The 18828-nt window shown below is 39.6% G+C and overlaps 1 protein-coding gene across 4 annotated transcripts in view; it reads right to left on the bottom strand.

The window, feature by feature from the left end:
* Nucleotides 1-18828, bottom strand: part of SGCG (sarcoglycan gamma) — a 150469-nt gene that overhangs the window by 55773 nt on the left and 75868 nt on the right. For all 4 annotated transcript variants that reach the window (XM_067562868.1, XM_067562869.1, XM_067562870.1 and 1 more), the window contains exon 5: nucleotides 5212-5331. In XM_067562868.1, the coding sequence (XP_067418969.1) occupies nucleotides 5212-5331 (120 nt within the window). The remainder of the gene's footprint in view (nucleotides 1-5211; nucleotides 5332-18828) is intronic.

Below are 18828 nucleotides of genomic sequence, written 5' to 3'. Positions count from 1 at the left end.
AAATTCATGTATGAATTCACTTTTTTAGCTGCAAGTAGTAGCTTCTGTGTTATCTGTATTACCTGAAATTTAACTTGTTTATTTTTCCTTGGTATTCTGCTTGTAATTTACATTATCCTAGTGGGATTATGATAGTGACATTGTATAATTGTCATTTACTTTTTGGTTGGTTGCAATTTTGCTTCCTTCTCTTCCATAATGTTAAGGAAATCTTTGTAACCCAGCACATTCACTCTATTTGGCATTCAGTTTCCTGTTTGTTTATGTGCTCTTGCCTTGTTTTTGCATTGGTGAGAGTCTGAGTTTTACAAACCATTTACTTTTGCATTACATTAATGTCATATACATGCAAAGGCTCATCCTATGAGTCACTGTTTGCTTCCTCAATATAGTGCATTCTTCTTTGTTTTTCTGTTTGCAAGCTAGGACATAATGTTTTCTCTTGCTACAATTAATGCATATGACCACATATGCAGGGCATTTTCCATTATCATATTTTTCTCCACAGTCTCTACAGGTCTTCCTTTGCTTTTTGTCTGTCTCCTCTGCTTTGTTTGTGCATTTGTTTCTGCATGAATTTTGGTGTGTTTTTCGTTGCATTTTCATGCTTTCCCTATGATACTTGATGATTTATCTCTGTGTCTGCTCCACTTATACTCTGCATTTGGATATAAGCTTCTTCACTAGTTTTGCACATGTCTGACAGATAAATAATAAATAGCAATGTCAAAAGAAATGGTCACAAGTTGTAACAATATGCAGTTTTATTCTGCACATCATATTTCATAAAGGTGGACAGACTGAAAAAAATCTCTTTTCAGTGCTGTTAGATGTTGTCTTATCATCATCTAGAACCTCAGCCAGCAATATAAAAATCTTTTAATAGCTACTTCTGACTGTCATTTGTCAGCATGAATGTTAATGCTCTTTTCAAACCAAAAACCCCCAAACTCAGTAAAGCTGGAATGAAGGTTGTAGTATGTATCAGTAATTTAAGGGGAAAATATGTAATTAAGAACCATGGTTAAAAACACACACACACAACATCTGAAAACCATGAAATTGAAATGTAAGGTTACACTTCAAATACAAAAACCAAACTATTAACACCAAATTATTCACCTCTCTGTGCATCTATAACATGTACACATTATTGCCTTGGAAACTCTTCTTTGATATGTTTTTGATGAGCAAGTCTGTTTGATAAAGGTAATAGTGTTGGTGTAACATACTTAAACATCTGGAAGGCATCTGCTTGGTATTGCACGGTATTTTTTATTAAGAAACTAGCACCATACAATCAACATGGCATATATTAAATTGATTAAAAACTGATAAACTGGTAAGTTTCAAAATTTGATTGTGAGCAGGGAATCATCATTAAGTGGGGGTGTTTCTAGTGGAGTCCCACAAGGATCAGTTCTTGGCCCTACCCTCTGTAACATTTTTATCGAGGACCTGGAAAAATTCACCTTGTGCAGTAACTCAGGTTCTTCAAATGGGTGCTCCACTCCAGGTGTCGGCATGACTCTGCATCCTTGACTGGAGATTTTTACAGCAGTACTTGTCCGGGTCGCGCGTGCACGTGCAGCTCCCATCTCACGGTGCTGTTGGCATTTCTTTGGCGCATACGCAACCCAATCCCCTCTGTTCCTTCTCTACCATAGATTCCTGTTCTTGAACTCCAAATTAGGGAGGACAAGAATGGGTAGTGGAGCACTCACAGGGACAAACATCTCGAAGAACCTCAGTTACTGCACAAGGTAAGTAACCTTCTCTTCCTCTTCTTCGAGTGGTTTCCCTATGGGTTCTCCACTTTAGGTGACTCTAGAGCATTGCCCCTCATTTGGTGGAAGGGATTTCAGAGTCCGTTGGTTGAACAGTTGAAAGTACTGCCAATCCTATTGCGGCATCTTTCCTGGATGCATGATCAATGGCATAATGTTTTGTGAAAGTATGTGTGGAGGCCCACATAGCAGCCTTAAATATGCCTGTAATAGGAAAGTTGTTGAGGAATGCTACAGATGTGGACATTGTTCTGGTTGAATGTGTTTTGGTGCCAAGGGGAGTTTGTAAACTTTTCTGTTTATAGCATGAGTGGATGCATCCTGCTATGCAATTAGATAACCTCTGAGTAGATATCAGCTTGCCTTTTGTGCATTCCGACATGGATACGAAGAGCATATATGATTTCCTAAGGGGTTTTCTTCTGTCTAAATAAAAGGCTAGTGCCTGTCTGACATCCAGAGTGTGCAGGGCGGCTTCCTGCGCATTATGGTGAGACTTTTGGATAGAATGTAGGTAAGTGACTAGGCTGGGTTTATAAGGAAGTCTGATATAATTTTTGGCAGGAACTCTGGGTGAAGTCTGAGGGTGATCTTATACTTGTGGTAAATTGTGAAGAGTGGATGGGCTATGAGTGCCCTGATTTCTCCTACACAATGAGCTGATCTGATGGCCACTAGTAAGGACATTTTCATAGACATATGTAGAAGTGAATACATTGTTTAAGGGTTCAAATGGGGTTTTGGTAATGGTCCTTTGTACTAAGTTTAGATCTCATAGTGTCATGGGAGTACGTATAACCGGGTATATCTTTTATATCCCCACGATGAATTGCTTTACTGTTAGGTGAGTGAACACCATTTTATCCTTGATTTTGTCATGGAAGACAGTAATGGCTGATGAACCTTTAATGAGTTAATTGATAAACCTGATTATTTTAGTTCTAGGATATATTCCAGTATAGTCAGAATGGATGAGGATGCATTGAGGACTTGTCTATCTTTGCACCATAAGGTGAATCTATATCATTTCTGCGGGTAAGTTTTCCTTGTTGTTAGTTTCTTACTGTTTAGCAGTATGTATTTAACCTGTTCCAAGCATTTTAGCTCTTGCAGGCAGAACCAGTTAGGAACCATGCTGTTAGGTGAAGCTTCTGTATCTCTGTGTGAAAGATCTGGCCATTGTCTTGGGATAGGAGATTGTAGCGAAGTGGGAGAGTGATTGGTTTGTATCTCGACATTTGCAGGAGGTTGGAGTACTAGGTTTGTTTGGGCCATGTGGGTGCTATCATTATCACTGTCCTGTTGGCTCATATTTTGTGGATTGTTCTAGGGAGGGGTGGGAATACATAAAGGAGGTGTTCGTTACTATTGATGAGAAAGGCATCCTTCATTGATCCCCTTCCCAGTCCTGCCCTTCAACAGAAAAAGGGGCATTTATGGTTCTGTTTCATAGCAAAGAGGTTGATAACTGGATGGTCCCATTATCGAAAAATGTTTTTCAGGACTTCATTATTCAGGTCGTACTCGTGATTTTGACTGAATTTTCTGCTGAGGGTGTCTGCAGTTGTGTTCTTGCATCTGGGTAAGTATGCCACTGATATGTTGATATTGTGCTGCATGCACCAATTCCAGAGTTTCATTGCTTCGGTGCATTGGGAGTAGGATCTTGCTCCTCCCTGTCAATTGATATAAAATATGCATGCGATGTTGTCGGTCATTATCTTTATTGTCTTATGTTTATGAATGGCAGATAATGGTAGCATGCATTGTGAACTGCTTGGAGCTCTAGGAAGTTTATGTGTACACCTGTTTCAGTTTTTTAGCACCGACCCTGTATCCTGCATGCATGCCAAAGAGATGCCAGAGGCGCTGTGAGATGGGAGCTGTGCAGGCAGGGCCTGGACAAGTACTGCTGTAAAAATCTCCGATCAAGGACGCATACCTAGAGTGGAGCATCCACAGGGACACCACTCAAAAAAGAACATGTGGTTTTCTGAAATATAATTTTACAATAATTTATAAGTGAATATATTTTCTGCTACATTTTAGTTGCAAGACAGTCAGCTTTCTTAATGAGTGATTAATAAGTTGTTAATAATGTATGTAACAGATGTAAAGAGAAGAGAAAATGGGTCACTATCTATATTGTACAAAAAGATACAGTATTGCAAAATATTCTTGAAGTGTTTTTTTAAGACTGCAACTATCTGTTGTGTTCGATTACTCTATGTTCTATACAAAAATCAGTTAATAATTGTGAAGTCTTTCATATTTTTGCTAAACATGACTTTTTATTAAGGTTTGGTATCCCTTGGGCATACAATAATCATTTGATGTGGCTTCCCGGTTAAAAGTAAATTTGTAATTTCAATTAGGTTAAAAAGCAAAAAATTTAAGAAAAAACCCTCAGGGATAAATGTAATTTATGAACACACTTATTTTAACTTAAATTTGGCTTAGAAGTGCTAATTGTACACTAACTACTACTGTTATATTTTTACACAGGGAAATAACTTGCCTTGATTTATTAAAATTAAAACTTCAAGATTTTAGGTACTAATAATGAACACAAGTTAAATATGACCATTTTAATTAGGTTCTAAAATATGGAAACTGAAATTGAAAGTAAGTTACATGGTAATTTCAGTATTTTCTTTGATTAATTATTTCAAACTAAATCCAGAGCAACTGAATTTCAATATGTACATTTTAAGGAAAGTTAGACCTGGAAACTGTTATTAAACAGTGGCTACAGGTCATGTAAGTACTAGTTTACAATGGAGCAGAGTAAGGTATCTTTATGTATGCTATCAAACGAAAGGATAGTAACTACTGTTCTATATTTATATTAACGATGTGCTGAACTGTTCAAACATGATCTGATAACATACAAGACAAATTTGTCTTTTGATAAGTGACATTTTAAATGCACAATACTTAATAAAGTGCTATGGTATACACACCAAAGGCAAGGGGGAATAAGAGCATGCTGTCACTTTGAAAGAAGGTACATAAAGACACTACTATTTTAGAGCAGGACTTCGCAAAAGTTCTACTTAGAATACTCAATCCAAATGATTATGCAAATAGGACCAAGCAGGATTCCTTCAGTCTTAGTTTACCTTGTGTACATAAAGTGAGAAATAAATGAGAAAAACTGCTCAGGCACAACAACTGCCACCTGCAGGAGTTAGTTCAACAGACACTACTACAAACAGTTCCACCTCTGGTTCATGGCGTGCCTGTGCACCCGTGTCTGGAATCCATATAGGGACCATGACTTGATGAATTTCTTGCATTCACATGCAAATGGTTTAATTTAAATGCCATTTTAGTGGAATTATGTGTATTTTTGCTTTAGTTATATACATATATACATAGTTATATACATTTTTCAGGCATTTCTTAAATGTGTATTACGAACCTGTGACTCGTAGTTTATCTGTACCAACTACAACTTCATTTTCATCCACTGTAAAAAGTGACTTGCCATCTATGGAGCTGATCTGAAATTGCTGACCATGGACTTCTACCATTTTAGGACCTGAAAAGCATATTTGACAAGATAAATAATTATTAAGTGAACTTTCTTCAGGATTCCTTTCTTGCACTCTATACATAAATAATCAGCCACTCAATACCAGGTTATTCAAAATTCAATCTTATCGATTTAGTGAGTCATCTAAACACATTTAGGGATTGTGAAGTGGTAATTAAAACTGTCTGGAGTCATTCTTTCAAGTTTGGGTTTACAGCAAACACAGGCAACTCCTTTTATGTAGGTGAAGGCAAGTATTCATTTCCTTTGTGTTAAAATTGCTAAGTGGCTTTGATCAGTATAGGTGTAACATCTTATCCTTAATTAACAAAATAGAGAACAAACTCTTTCATAAAATAATCCCTCAGTTGTTTACATCATGCACAGTTCTGGCTCCACATTTGACAAATGTTGCCTATCATTTTATTCTTAAATTACATAAAATTAGTTGAAAAAATATTTTCAGATTTTATTTGGAATGCCAAAAAGTCATGCATGGGGCTGGCCATCCTATCCATACAGTTTGGCATTCTCTGGCCTGAAATGTAGATTGCCAGTTGTGAATCTACTTGACATTGGCTGATTCTTGAAGAGAATGATTCTGCCAAGATCAAAGAGTGGTTGTGTTTTTCTTCTTCAAAATGGCAGCCATCTTTCTTAACTGACTCACAGATTCCTAAATCACTAAAACATATTTTATTCTGGTCTCCAATAGTTGCTTGGTTGGGGAGCCCGTAAAAAACCTAGACAATTTCCATCTCTATCCCCATTAAGCAATCCTTTATCATTCCCATTTCATAGACTCATAGAAACGTAGGGCTGGAAGAGACCTAGAGATGTTATCTAGTCCATTCTCCACACTGAGGCAGGACCACATATATCTAGAGCATATCTGACAGATGTTTGTCTAACCCGTTCTTTAAACCTCCAGAGATGGAATTTCCACAACTTCTATTGATAACCGATTTCAGTACTTAAATTTCCTTACAGTTGGAAATCTTTTCCTGATATCTAGTCTAAATCTCCCTTGCTGCAGATTAAGCCCATTTCTTCTTGTCCTAAATTCAATGAACATGCAGAAGAATTGATCACCATCCTTTTGATAACAGTCCTTCACATATTTGAAGACTATCAAGTCCCTGTCAGTCTTCTTTTCTCAAGATTAAACATGCCCAATTCTTTCTACTTTTTCAGATCATGTTTTCTAAACTTTTTATCATTTTTGTTGCTTTGCTCTGGACCCTCTCCAATTTGTCTTCCTTAAAGTGTGGTGCCCAAAACTGGACACAGTACTCCAGCTGAGACTTCACCAATGCTGAGTACAGTGGAATAATTATCTCATGTGTCTTACATACGACACTGTTAATACACTTCAGAATGATCTTTGCCTTTTATGCAACTGCATTACATTGTTGGCTCTTATTCAACTTGTGATCCACTGTAACTTCCACATCATTTTCAGCAGTATTACTGCCTAGCCAGTTATTCCCCATTTTGTAGTTGTGTATTGATTTTTAACTTTCTACGTGTTGTATGTTGCACTTGTCTTTACTCAATTCCATCAGTTGATTAAAGACCAATTCTCCAATTTATCAAAGTCATTTTGAATTGTAATCCTGTCCTCCAAAGTGCTTGAAACCCCTCCCAACTTGGTGTCATCAACAAACTTTATAAGCATTGTGGCGAGGTGGGCCTGTTTGGCCCCGTGGGTCTGCGCTCCCTACGGCTATGCCAATTGTGTGACTGGGTGGGAGCGGGGGGAAGGGGGGGGCCCAGTCCCACCCTCTACCCCAGGCCCCGACCCAGAGACACTGCGAGGAGTAGCCTCAAACGGCTTAGTCCAGGGGCTACTACCTTCCCTAGGTCGCTCCTTCAGTCTCTTTGGGGCTGGCGTCCTCTGGTCTTCCCTGGACAGGCTCCTTCTTTGCTCCCGTGTCTGGGTGCTCTTGCCACACCCACACTAGCTCCTCCACTAGCTCCACACCTTGCAGCAGCTCAGCTCAGCTCAGCTCAGCTCTGCTCTGCTCTGCTCTGCTCCTCCACTGACTCCACACCTTGTAGCAGCTCTACTGTACTGTACTGTACTGTACTGTACTGTACTGTACTGTACTGTACTGTACTGTACTGTACTCCACTCCTCCACTCAACTCCCTCTCAGCTGCCCCCATCTGCCTGACTGGGAGGCTTTTAACTGCTGGGGCAAGCTCCTTGATTGGCCTCAGCTGGCCTAATTGGCCTAATTGCCCTGGAGTAGCCCCAGCTGGATTACCCAGGGAACAGGGATTTGCTAAGCCTGGGGCTCCCATCCCTCCCGTCCAGCACTCTTTTACTGTTGCTGGAGGAGCCTGCTACCCTGGGGAGCTCCTGCTGCCCCTTCCTGGGGGCCCTGCTTGCTTGCCCCCCCAGCTGGCTGTGGGGGCCTGCTGCTGCTGCTGTGAGCACCCTTCCCCCTGCTGCTGCTCCCCCCACTGGCCCCAGTCTTTTGGGGCACCCTTGCTCCTCTCCTTCCCTCTCCCCTATTCCCTGTCACTGCCCCCTGCCCCCTCTGCAGTTTTCCCCACCCTGTAGCCTCCTCCCTAGTAAGTTTGTTTGTTTGTTTGTTTGCTTCCCCCCCCCCCCGGTTTGTTTGTTTGCCCTATCCTGCCCCTGCCCTGGCCTTGGCTTGTTTGTTTGTTTGTTTGTTTGTTTGTTTGACCTTTCCTGGCCCTGCCTTGATTTGTTTTTCTGTTTGAATTGCCCTGGCCCTACCTTGATTTGCTCCCTGCCCCGCCCAAGCTCAGTGGGTTCGCCCCTGAGCCTTTCCAGCCCTGCCTTAAACCCACCCTTCCCCCTTTCGCTGTCCTCTTCCCCCTCTGCCCTGGCCCAGTACTCCTGCCCTGGAGTACTCCTGCTGAGGTTCTGGCTGCACTTTTCCCCGCACTTGTTCTCCTGCCCTGGAGTACTCCCGCTGAGGTTCTGGCTGCACTTTTCTCCGCACTTGTTCCTTTATGCGCACCCCGTCCGTGGCCCCACGAAGTCGCGGGACCTCCTCGTCAACCTCCTCTTGGCCCTGGCCAAAGTCACCATCTACAATACCAGGGAGGGGAGGTTGGCTGGGGAGGCGCCCTGGGACTGTGGGGCCTATTTCCGTTCCCTTCTCCGTTCACGTCTCCAGGCAGAGTTCTTCTGGGCGGCATCCACCGGCTCCGTCGACACCTTCCGGGACCGGTGGGCACTGTCCGGGGCTCTCTGCTCGGTGTCCCCTTCCAGCTCCCTTCGTTTATACCTATGACCCTCATGCCCCTTCCTGTTTTTACATTTGTTGTCCCACGGAATCAGTTGCTTTCTAGGTCCGGTGGCTCCTCCCCTTAGGCTTCCTAGTTCGCAAATAGGAGCACCCTCCTATAGCCGTCAGGGCTGGCCCCATCACAGCATACTCTCCAACCAATTATCCAAGTCATTACTGAAAATACTGAAAAGCACTTAATCCAGGATAGGTCTCTGCAGGACCCCATTGCCAGTTTGACTGTGATAACTATTCTTTGAGTTTGGTTTTTTAAACAGTTCTGCACCCATCTTATTGTAATTTCATCTAGACCACATTTCTCAATCTTGTTTATGAGAATGCCATGTGGGACTGTATCAAAAGCCTTACTAAAAATCAAGATTTATCATGTCTACTGCTTCCCCCTCTACTCTCTATCCAGCAGGCCATTAACCACGTCAAAGAAGGAAATTAGGTTGGTTTGGTAAGATTTGTTCTTGACAAATCCATGTTGGCTATTCCTTATAACCCTATTATCTTCTAGGTGTTTATAAACTGATTGTTTAATAATTTGTTCCAGTATCTGTCCAGGTATCAAAGTTAAGCTGACTGGCCTATAAATCCTAGTTCCTCCCATTTCTCCTTTTTGAAGATACATATTATGTTTGCCCTTCTCCCGTCTTCTGTAAACTCACCTATCCTCTGAGTTCTGGAAGACAAGTTCTGAGATTGCTTCAACTATTTCCTTAAGTAGCCTGAAAGTGAGTTTCATCAGATCCTGCTCACTTAAATACAACTAACTTATGTAGGTATTCTTTAACCTGTTCTTTCCCTATTGGGACTTTTGTTCCTTCCCTCTTGTTAATATTAATTGGAATAAACATTTTAGCAAAGACTGAACCAAAATAGGCATTAAACATCTCAGCCTTCTTGGGGTAGTCCATTATTAGTTCTGCCCTGCTAATTACTGGACCTATGCTTTCCTAACCTGATTAATTCAATAGGGTCATAGAAAGTTGCTAATTTTAAACATCTGTATTATTTCCCCAGTCCTGTAATGTGTTGTACCCAGGTGGATCTCTGTATCCATATAGAGTCCTATTGGCTTCAATGAGGCTCTGCAATGGAGTTTCACATGAGCACAGGGGTCTGCCTGTGCTTAAGACATTGTAGCAAAGGGGTCTTAAAGAGCTTCTTCCTTCAGTCAAAAGTTGTCTAGGATAGTTGCTTTTTACAGCATGGAAAGCAAACCTGATAAAGTGAATTAGGGACTACCCACCATCAGTATTATTCTATGAAATCTTGTTCAGGGAGTTTTTAGGACTCCTATTCATGGAGAAAAAAATCTAGCAAGAATAATGAAAACTGAAACTGAATGTTTACAAAAGATCTGGAGATCATTTCTGAACAAATTTAAAAGAAATTAAAAGTCCTAAATAAACAAGCTCCTATTAATTTTAACTGGTATTGCAGGAACTTACAGCCTGGAAAATAAGGCCATTTTTATTTAAGGAACTAAGCATAGATTTAGGAGCTTAACTATTAAGACATCCAATTTTGAAAATTTTGGCCTAAGTCATCAGTCTTTGTAGCTAAAGATAACCTTAAAAATGTGAACTGTAATCAGACATAAGCACTGGTATCAGCCTGCACTGATTTCTGCCTGAAACAGTTCTGAGAAGTATGAACTTTGAAATCTAACAATGGCAACTGAAATATCATCTGATTTCTCTGCTGATCAAAACATACAAGAAAAAAGAACAATAGTATTGTGAAGATTCTGTATACAATAGTGTGATTGACATGTCATTTTGGCATCACAAACTGGTGGAACTAAGGCTGTAAACAGATTGGTGGTACTCTCCCAATCTGACCACTTTAGGAACACATCTCCCATGCTTCCCTACATAAGGCAGTGACTTGATATGACGACAGTCTCCTGAGAAAACTGCTGTCATGGTTGTTTGGGGCTCAGTGATCCAAGGAGCGATGCTTCTTTTCTTTCCTTGCCCACTCTTTGGCAGACATGTACATTTATCTGGATTATTACTGCTGGGAGAAAAAAAAAGCAACTTCTAACAATGCATACAGTTGATACAACTTGAGGTACAGCATGATTCAAATCAGGTCTGCCTTGATCATATCCATGAGCACATTTTTCTAATTGTTTTGTTGATTTGCTAAATCTGTTCTACAAGAAATCTTCCCAAAGGAAGGTTTATAATGTTTGTTATGTGAAGAGCAGGAAAAAAATCCACTAAGAATACCAATTAATGTATTCAGTTTGTATTCCATGCATGTCTGCATGCTGCTGAAGAACCGACACTATTTGTGTTAATCTGAATCTAATGAAACATAGTGTAATTAATAAAAGATGTTTACAATGATGAAAGAAAATGTTCTAAGACTATAGGATACAGAAACTGATGTAAGTATATTTATAATAAATTGGCCTGAATTTGCACACACAAGCTAAACAGATACAACTAGTTGAACTGTTTAATTACAGCAGTTTACCCAGATTAACTACATTAGTTTTTAAACTTAAATTAAATCAGTGCAACTTGTACGTATAGATAAGCTCTAAAAGTGGTCACAACGTACCTCCTAGAGTGGATATATGTAATTTGTGCGACCATTGGCCATACCTGTGCTCACTGCCAGGCTTGCCTTTCTCTCCTATTCAGGGTTTACAAGAGGGGAGAAGGGGGGGAGGAACAACTGTACCAAGGCCCTAACCTCAAACATTTGTAATTGGGGTGAAATAGGTCTGAAATGGGAGAGAGTGAGGCCCTGGTGAATATGATGTACAGGGAAACCACATTTCTTTCAACAAGCCACTCCTCACATACTTTGTGTAGAGAAATCCTTCGTTGAGTTGTGCTCTGAAATCCCATAGGATCAGGAATTTGCACACACATGTAGCATTGGACAGGAATTGTCCAATGGATATTATTCACTACAAATTAATAACACTAGTATTAATTGGTTTCACTGTGCTATCTTTAGATAGAACTCAAGCGTGAATCAAAATTCAACCATTATAATTTTGTTTCATGTCATGTGGGAACATCATGGCGAAGTAGCTATATAAATGTGAAAAGCAGCTATAGGCTTATAGAAAAATAGACATGCATTTATGAATGCAAAAGCAGTCACTTGGTAATATCTTATTGGATATACTTCATAATACGGGTACATTAACTACAATGCAGTTACATTGTAATTGCATAGTGATCACAATATAGTTGTAATTGCCTCTAACTCACATAACCAAAAGCTGCACTTACTACATGAATTTAGTATTACTGATTTAGTTTCATACTTCATACATGCATTTTTTTAAAGAATCTTGGTACATTGACTACATAGTAATCACACTGTATTTACTATGAAGATATAATTTTTGATAAAATGTTACAATAAAAAATTAAAAATAAAAAACCTTTCTTTGTAAGGTGCATTTTAAATTGTTTTTCCAGTGCTCTCTCATAAAATTACACAGAATTTTCAGGTAGATACTTCAATATCCTGTGTACTAAAATGGACCTACATACATAACTACTATGTAACTCTCTCAGAAATGTACCATAGCATAAAAATGAGCCAAATAGAATGAACTAATGGAAATAAATTGTTATAATGTTTACAAAAACAGCAAATATCCCTACTTCGACTATTTGCTGTTTTCCCTCACCTTTTGGATTTGTCAGTCTCTTGTAATATACATGTAAGAAATATGTAATTTATTCTGTATGTATTATATGTAACTATTCTGTTTATCTTTAATAAAATGTTAGTAACTCAGCAAACAGGAACATACACAGTTTTCTGTGTGCCTTTTATGTTATAATTGAAGGACATTACAAATAGAAAATATCTATTTGCTAGTATCCTTGTTTATCCTTCTTCCAATGCAGGATTATTTCCTATAGTATATTCTGAAGTGTTTTGTTCTATTTAGAGTTAAGTGACTGAGTTTCGATCAATTTTCTTGCAATATTATTCCATTCTCTAATACACTTCACAGCTAAACATTATTTTCTGCTACTCATACTTAATTTTCCTTAGGTATCTTTCACCCCAAACCCTCACCCTCCAGTATTTACATCCTTCAAGTTATTGTAGACCATTATCATATTCCCCTGTAGTCATTTAAACTGAGTTAAACATTTTGAGTATTTTAATCTTTCCTATACATCAATCCTTAAAATGTGGGTATAACTGTCCACCAACATCAACCACATATTTCAACTGTAGATAAGGCTTTAGGAATAAAACTTTGTTATAACCCACTGAAATCAGTGATTTAATTTTAGATCTTATTTTCTTCTCCTAACCTCGTCCACTAATTTAGGCACAAATTGAGGTCAGTCTGCAGATGACTTATTGTTGGAGAACTGACATAGGCTGTGTTCCATATGCGAGCGTGTTTAAACAATGACTTAACCATGGATTTATTTTGGGCAGGACCCCAAAACCCACTGATTGTTGGAGGGTCCCTACACCCACAATAGTCAGAGCAAGGAAAGAAACAAACAAGAGGGTGGGAGGGGAGGATAATCATCTGTCAAGTGCAGCATTAGAGTGAGGGAGAAACAAAGGCAAAATACTTTTTTCTATATACAACTCACAATGGTGGCAGGCAGCAGTATGTCTTCCCTCATTCAGTACGCTCCACTCTTCTACCACCCAGAAACACTGAAATATTAAGTGTAAACCAGACTTCCAAATGCTTTTGGGTTATGCTGTGTGTTTTCATTTTTAGTTAATTATTATTATTATATTAAAACACCTTAAAATAGTCTCATAAAAGTATTAAAAATGTAATGCGCCTACAGTCAATCACACTGCCCAAGCAATGCAATAGTCATAAATTCCATCATGCATGTATGTATGAATTTTTACAGCAGCACAAAATTAATCAGATTTAATATTTTAGATAATTTGCATTCATATGAAAAGGCACAACCATGTCTTCAATGGCATTTCCACACCAATCTTTTGTTAGAATATATGCGGTACTGCACAGTATATGTAGAACATTGTGAGAGTGCTTTCTATCTGTTCAGGTATTTATATATTTCATATCCTCATAATTATTTTAAAATAGAAATAATCTCTTTATTACATTATCAAGGTAAGATACTTGCACCGTCTACTTCTCCATAGTCTCTTAGTTCTCCTTTTTGTGGGGTAGAGTCAACAATCAAGGCTTTTCCAGATCAAAGCAATGGTGAATGCCTTGGTGCCCACACTTTTGTTACTTTGTAAATCCCTGTGGTAAGGTTGACTATGTGAGTTTTGTTCAGAGACAAAGAGCCAGATATTCAAAGCTATTTACTGATCTAAATGCTTTTGTAAATCTGGCCCTCAGTGACTACTGTGGATTTCCAGACACTTAGGCCCAGATCCTCAGAGACATATAGGCAACAAACTCCCTTAGAGGTGGTAAATAGATCAACAGAAGGATTCTTCAGTCAACCTACCGCCGAGTACACCTGGGACTAGGTCAGTAGATGTACGTCTCTCAGGGATGTGAATTTCTTTATAAGCCTGAGAAACGTGGTTATATGAAGAGAGCAGGCTGAGGCCATATCCACTAGGCCCCGCTAGGGTCTTCTTCCCACCATCACAGGAATGGTGGACAGTTTCTGTTCCTTCTCTAGCACTCCAGTGTGGATCTACCCACAAAATTCTATAAAGCCACTCTCCATGTCAGAGCAGTCCCCTTTTTATGTCCCACTCACCCACACTTGCAGCAGATGAGTGGTTTGGTTCCAGTAGGGGCTCCTTGGTTGTTCTCTCTTTTCTCCAGACGCTTCCCGATCAGGAGTTCTCTGGATTTTATCCCAGTTTCCTCCTTATCTGGGTGTCCTTCCTTCCTGGGGAAGTCTGCCTCCACCTACTTCTCTGACAATTTCACTGCGGCCTTTACTGTACTCGGTTGGTGTCATCTCACCCATACCCTTATGCTTTCGGGGAGGCCATGTAAAAACTGTTCTAAGACGAGTGCGTCCATAATCTCTCCCACCGTTTGGGTGTCAGGCTCAGCTATTGGGTGGCCCAATCCATTAATTTTTGGGCAAATGCCTGGAGCCACAAACCTCCCATCCATCTCATTGCCCTGAATCTCCAGTGGTACTTTCTCGGCAGACAGCCCCACCCGATCCAGGATGGCCGCCTTTACCACTTCATAACTCCTGGTTTGTTCTTCACTCAGGGCCATGTAGGCCACTTGGGCTTTACCAGTTAGGTAGGGAGTCAACCACAGAGCCAAGTTTGCCCTATCTAGGCCTGCCCCCATGGCTACCCACTGAAAGGTGCCTAGGAATGCATCGGGGTCATCTGCATGGCCTATTTTACATAGTCCAAAGCCTGGCAACCGAATGCCATCCCCCACTGTGGGGCTCACCATCCTCTGTAGGAGTTGTTGTTGTATAGTGGTCTACTCTCGTATAAAGTCCTGCAGGCTCTTCTGCTGCTTGGCTTTCCAGCAAAGCAAGGCCTGCCTCTCCAGCTGGTGGGATTGCTGGAAGCTTTGCATAGTCTTTTGCATCTCCTTCTGCTGTTTCACCAGTCATTACAGGGTCTCCTCCATCTGTTACCATGGTCTGCCAAACTCTTGCTCTGGTTCACTGTCCTGTCCAAGTCCCCTACATGTAGCAGGGTGTCACCGAGCCTATCCTGCTTCTTCTTCGTTCACAAAGTCAGTTGGAGACCCTCCAGTTCAGTAACCACTGGTGCAGGTTTATTTACAAGTTGTGCTCCTACCACCTTTTCCCATACACATAGACTCTACACCCAGAAGGGACAACCCACCACTCTGCTTCCACTCCCGGCCTCCCTCTCTCTGGCTTCCTTCTTCTCAGCTCTTTATACAGGCTTTATACTGGCAACTATCTCTGGTTCTCTAATTAGGTGCTGGTTTCCTCCAGCCAGCTCCCATTTACCTCCCTAAATGGGAGCTGGCATGACAGGGGGCTGACTTAGTAGTCCTGCCCCAGCACCCTGTCACAGGGTCAAAACTCTACTTTTCCATCTGGAATGAACAGTATAAGTTCTCCTTTATAGGAACACTGATTCACCTCTAAAATACTTCAATGAGGTTTGCAATTTATCTTTCTATTAATTACTCTTGTACTGTACCTTTGCTTCTCACAACCCTGCTGGACATTGATTAAGTAATCAAGTAATCATTTTTCTGCAGTACAGAGATCTTGAAGAAATACATTTTGGCTTCTATCTTAAAAATCAGAAAAAAAGAAAAAATGAAGTTTTTAGTCAAAGCCTTCTGGGAAAAAGTAAAGAAGGAAAAGTTAATGATTTTATGATGTTATTAATTAAGTCAATTTTATAAAACTGGCTTCAGGGTTTTTCTTGTAAAAACACTATCAAACGCTTCTTATGTACAACATGCTTCATTAACACTGTTCTCTGCCTATTATGTCTCTAATGAAAAAATACCATTACTTGAAAATGAAATGTCACTACACAGATAAGAAAAATAAAATGATCTGATACTCCAAAGCAGCAATTTATAGATGACAATTAATGCTAATGAAGTAATATATTAAGTACTGATACTGTTTTATCTGTTTTGTTAGAACTTTGTTCCCAGTTAAAAAAAAATTCATATCACAAATGTTCTTACTTTAGCAGCTACTTCAAACTACATTGATGGACACAGGAGATAGTCAAAACCATGCTAAGAAACTATAACAATGCTTTCAAAATGGATAAATCATTTTGACTGTTACCATATTTCCATGCCTTATTGGTTGGTGTACAGTATTTCACACATTTCGTATTTCAAAGCAGCATGGTATTATAGTTATCTAAGTTGATTGTCACTAACTCTAGAATATTTAAAAATGAACAACCAAAGCCCACGGTGGATGCTATAGCTAATGTAAATGTAATATAATGTAAATGACGAGGAGGAAGGCAAAGGTAAACTGAGCCCAAAGTGCCCACTGTGCTTGGATCTGTTATCACAGACATTGCATGGTTTTGGTGCCTGTTCTGCTAATCTGTTTTCCTCCACAAAATGACTTGATACATGGAGAACCTACAATCCTCATGTTGTTGGTGCCTTGCATGATTTTTCAAAAGCAGATGGATTCAAGATGTGGTTCTGGTCTTCTAAAGACAAAAGACAACAGTCTCTTCATGAAGATTCTCCAGAAACAGTGGTACGAACCTAACTATTACAGATCACCAACTGAAGATTCATTGAGGGGGAAATTCTTACACTTACTATGCTAGAATACCATTGGATGAGAATAAGTTTAAAAAAAAAGGCACCAATGAGAATTCACATCATTACAAAAGTTTGATAAGTGTTGACAATTAAAGTAATTATTTTATTTCAACTCATATCATAAAGACACAAACCAAAGGTCATAACCGTTTCTTTGATTTTAAAACTGAAGTTGAAGTTTAAGACTGAAGTTGATTTTAAAACTGAACACTAATTTAAAGACTTTCTCTTTGATCTGAGGGGAAAAAGACTCAGTAAAGAAAGACTTCCCTTTCCATTTACCCAGATCTTAGAGGTTTCAGTTAACAAATCAAATGAGTTTCATTTTGTTTCACTTCTTGATTAGCTTCTTAAAAAAAGTTCCAGCCATTTCAAATGTTAAGGCAGAAGAGCAAGATGCAGCTACTGGGTACTGAATGACATCTTTTGAAACTGGATTCAGAATTTTAAAAATAAGGGTTATATTATTGAAATTAATTAATCTCTGTTCACATTTTTCCTATGGCTCCCCTCACTCCCTGTCCTCCTAATACCCTCTCTTCTTACTACACTCCCTAAATCCCCACTCACTCTCAGCACTGCACCTTCACGCACTCTGTGCCCATGTTTAGATCAATTTCCCATTTCCTGGTGATCAAGCTCTCTGTCTTGCTTTCAATGTCCCTTCAACCACACTTCTTCCAGGAATCTTCCCTATTCAATAATCTCCACCCTTTCCCTTATCTGAACTGTTGCCCCATCTCCTGTCTTGTCTGAGTTAGATTTTATGGCCAGATCCTTGAGTTAGGGGATTCATTTTAGTCAAGAACTTGGAGACTAAGTCATTTGTAATAAGAAGTAATTAATTTGACACTGAATCTAGGTATGTTTATCAGTTGGAGTGATATTAAGGATAAAGAAGAGTAAAGGTAGAGTCATTTGTGTTTCAGTTATGCCACTTATTTCTTGCCAATAATTCCCTGCCCCAAATATATAATTCCATCTGACTTCAATTGTACTTCTAGATGCAGCACAATTACAGGAAGCAGTCCACAATATAACTATATGTATAACTACTGTACATGTTATGTCTTACCATGACCACATAGCTGTATCATACAAACGTTAACATACTGGTCCAACTCAGTTAACCTGCCAGGCATCTAGGCAGTTTCCAGTGGTTTTAAAATGTCATATAGGGGGCTATTGTGCCAGTGAGGAGAAAGGGTCTATGCTCAGGAAGGAAGGCTGAGGTTCCTGGATGAAGTCAGTCCTGTCCTACTCTTTGGAGCCTCCTGGTTGGGAACTAACCTCTCCTTCACGTGGCAGCATCTGAGACTTGCCACATCTTCTGCTCTGTAATGCATATGCAGATGAGGAGGCTCTGACAACTTGGTGGGAGGGAGGGAGCAGGCAAGAGTACAACAGACAGGGGCAGGAAAAAAAAGAGATTTTAGTTCTTGTCTCTCTCCTTAAATTAAGACAAATAAGGATCTCAGGGTTAAACTTTTGGACCTACTTTCAACAGGAGGGGCGGGTATATGTACCTATATCTTAAATAGACAAATAAAATTAATTTAAGAAAACACAGATAGATTATTCTTTTCTGACCCAATCAGTTAACTAAAATTTGATGTTCCAAGTGCTGTTTCAGATTATTTTACAGTGTATAGTGAGAGCTTTCAACATCAAGATTAACATTTCTAATACAGTGAGAATCCAATGAAGTGGGTTTCTGCCCACGAAAGCTTATGCCCAAATAAATTTGTTAATCTTTAAGGTGCCACAGAACTCTTGCTGTTTTGCTAAAAACAGACTAACATGGCTATCCCTCTGGATTTCTAATACAGACAATGTGGGAGCATACCTGCTTAACTGTGATTTGCTGTAATACTCACAATTCTTTGCATTTACACTTTAGAACCATTCATACCAAGACTTCAAAGTGTTTAGAAACATTAACCAACATACCACTTCTGTGAGGCTCTGCCAGTAAGTATTTTACACACTGGTAAAC

Source organism: Emydura macquarii, unplaced genomic scaffold (assembly GCF_026122565.2).
Source record: "Emydura macquarii macquarii isolate MOO-44397 ecotype Brisbane River unplaced genomic scaffold, CSIRO-AGI_Emac_v2 contig_2473, whole genome shotgun sequence".
NCBI lineage: Eukaryota > Metazoa > Chordata > Testudines > Chelidae > Emydura > Emydura macquarii.
This window is presented reverse-complemented; position numbering and strand designations above follow the sequence as displayed.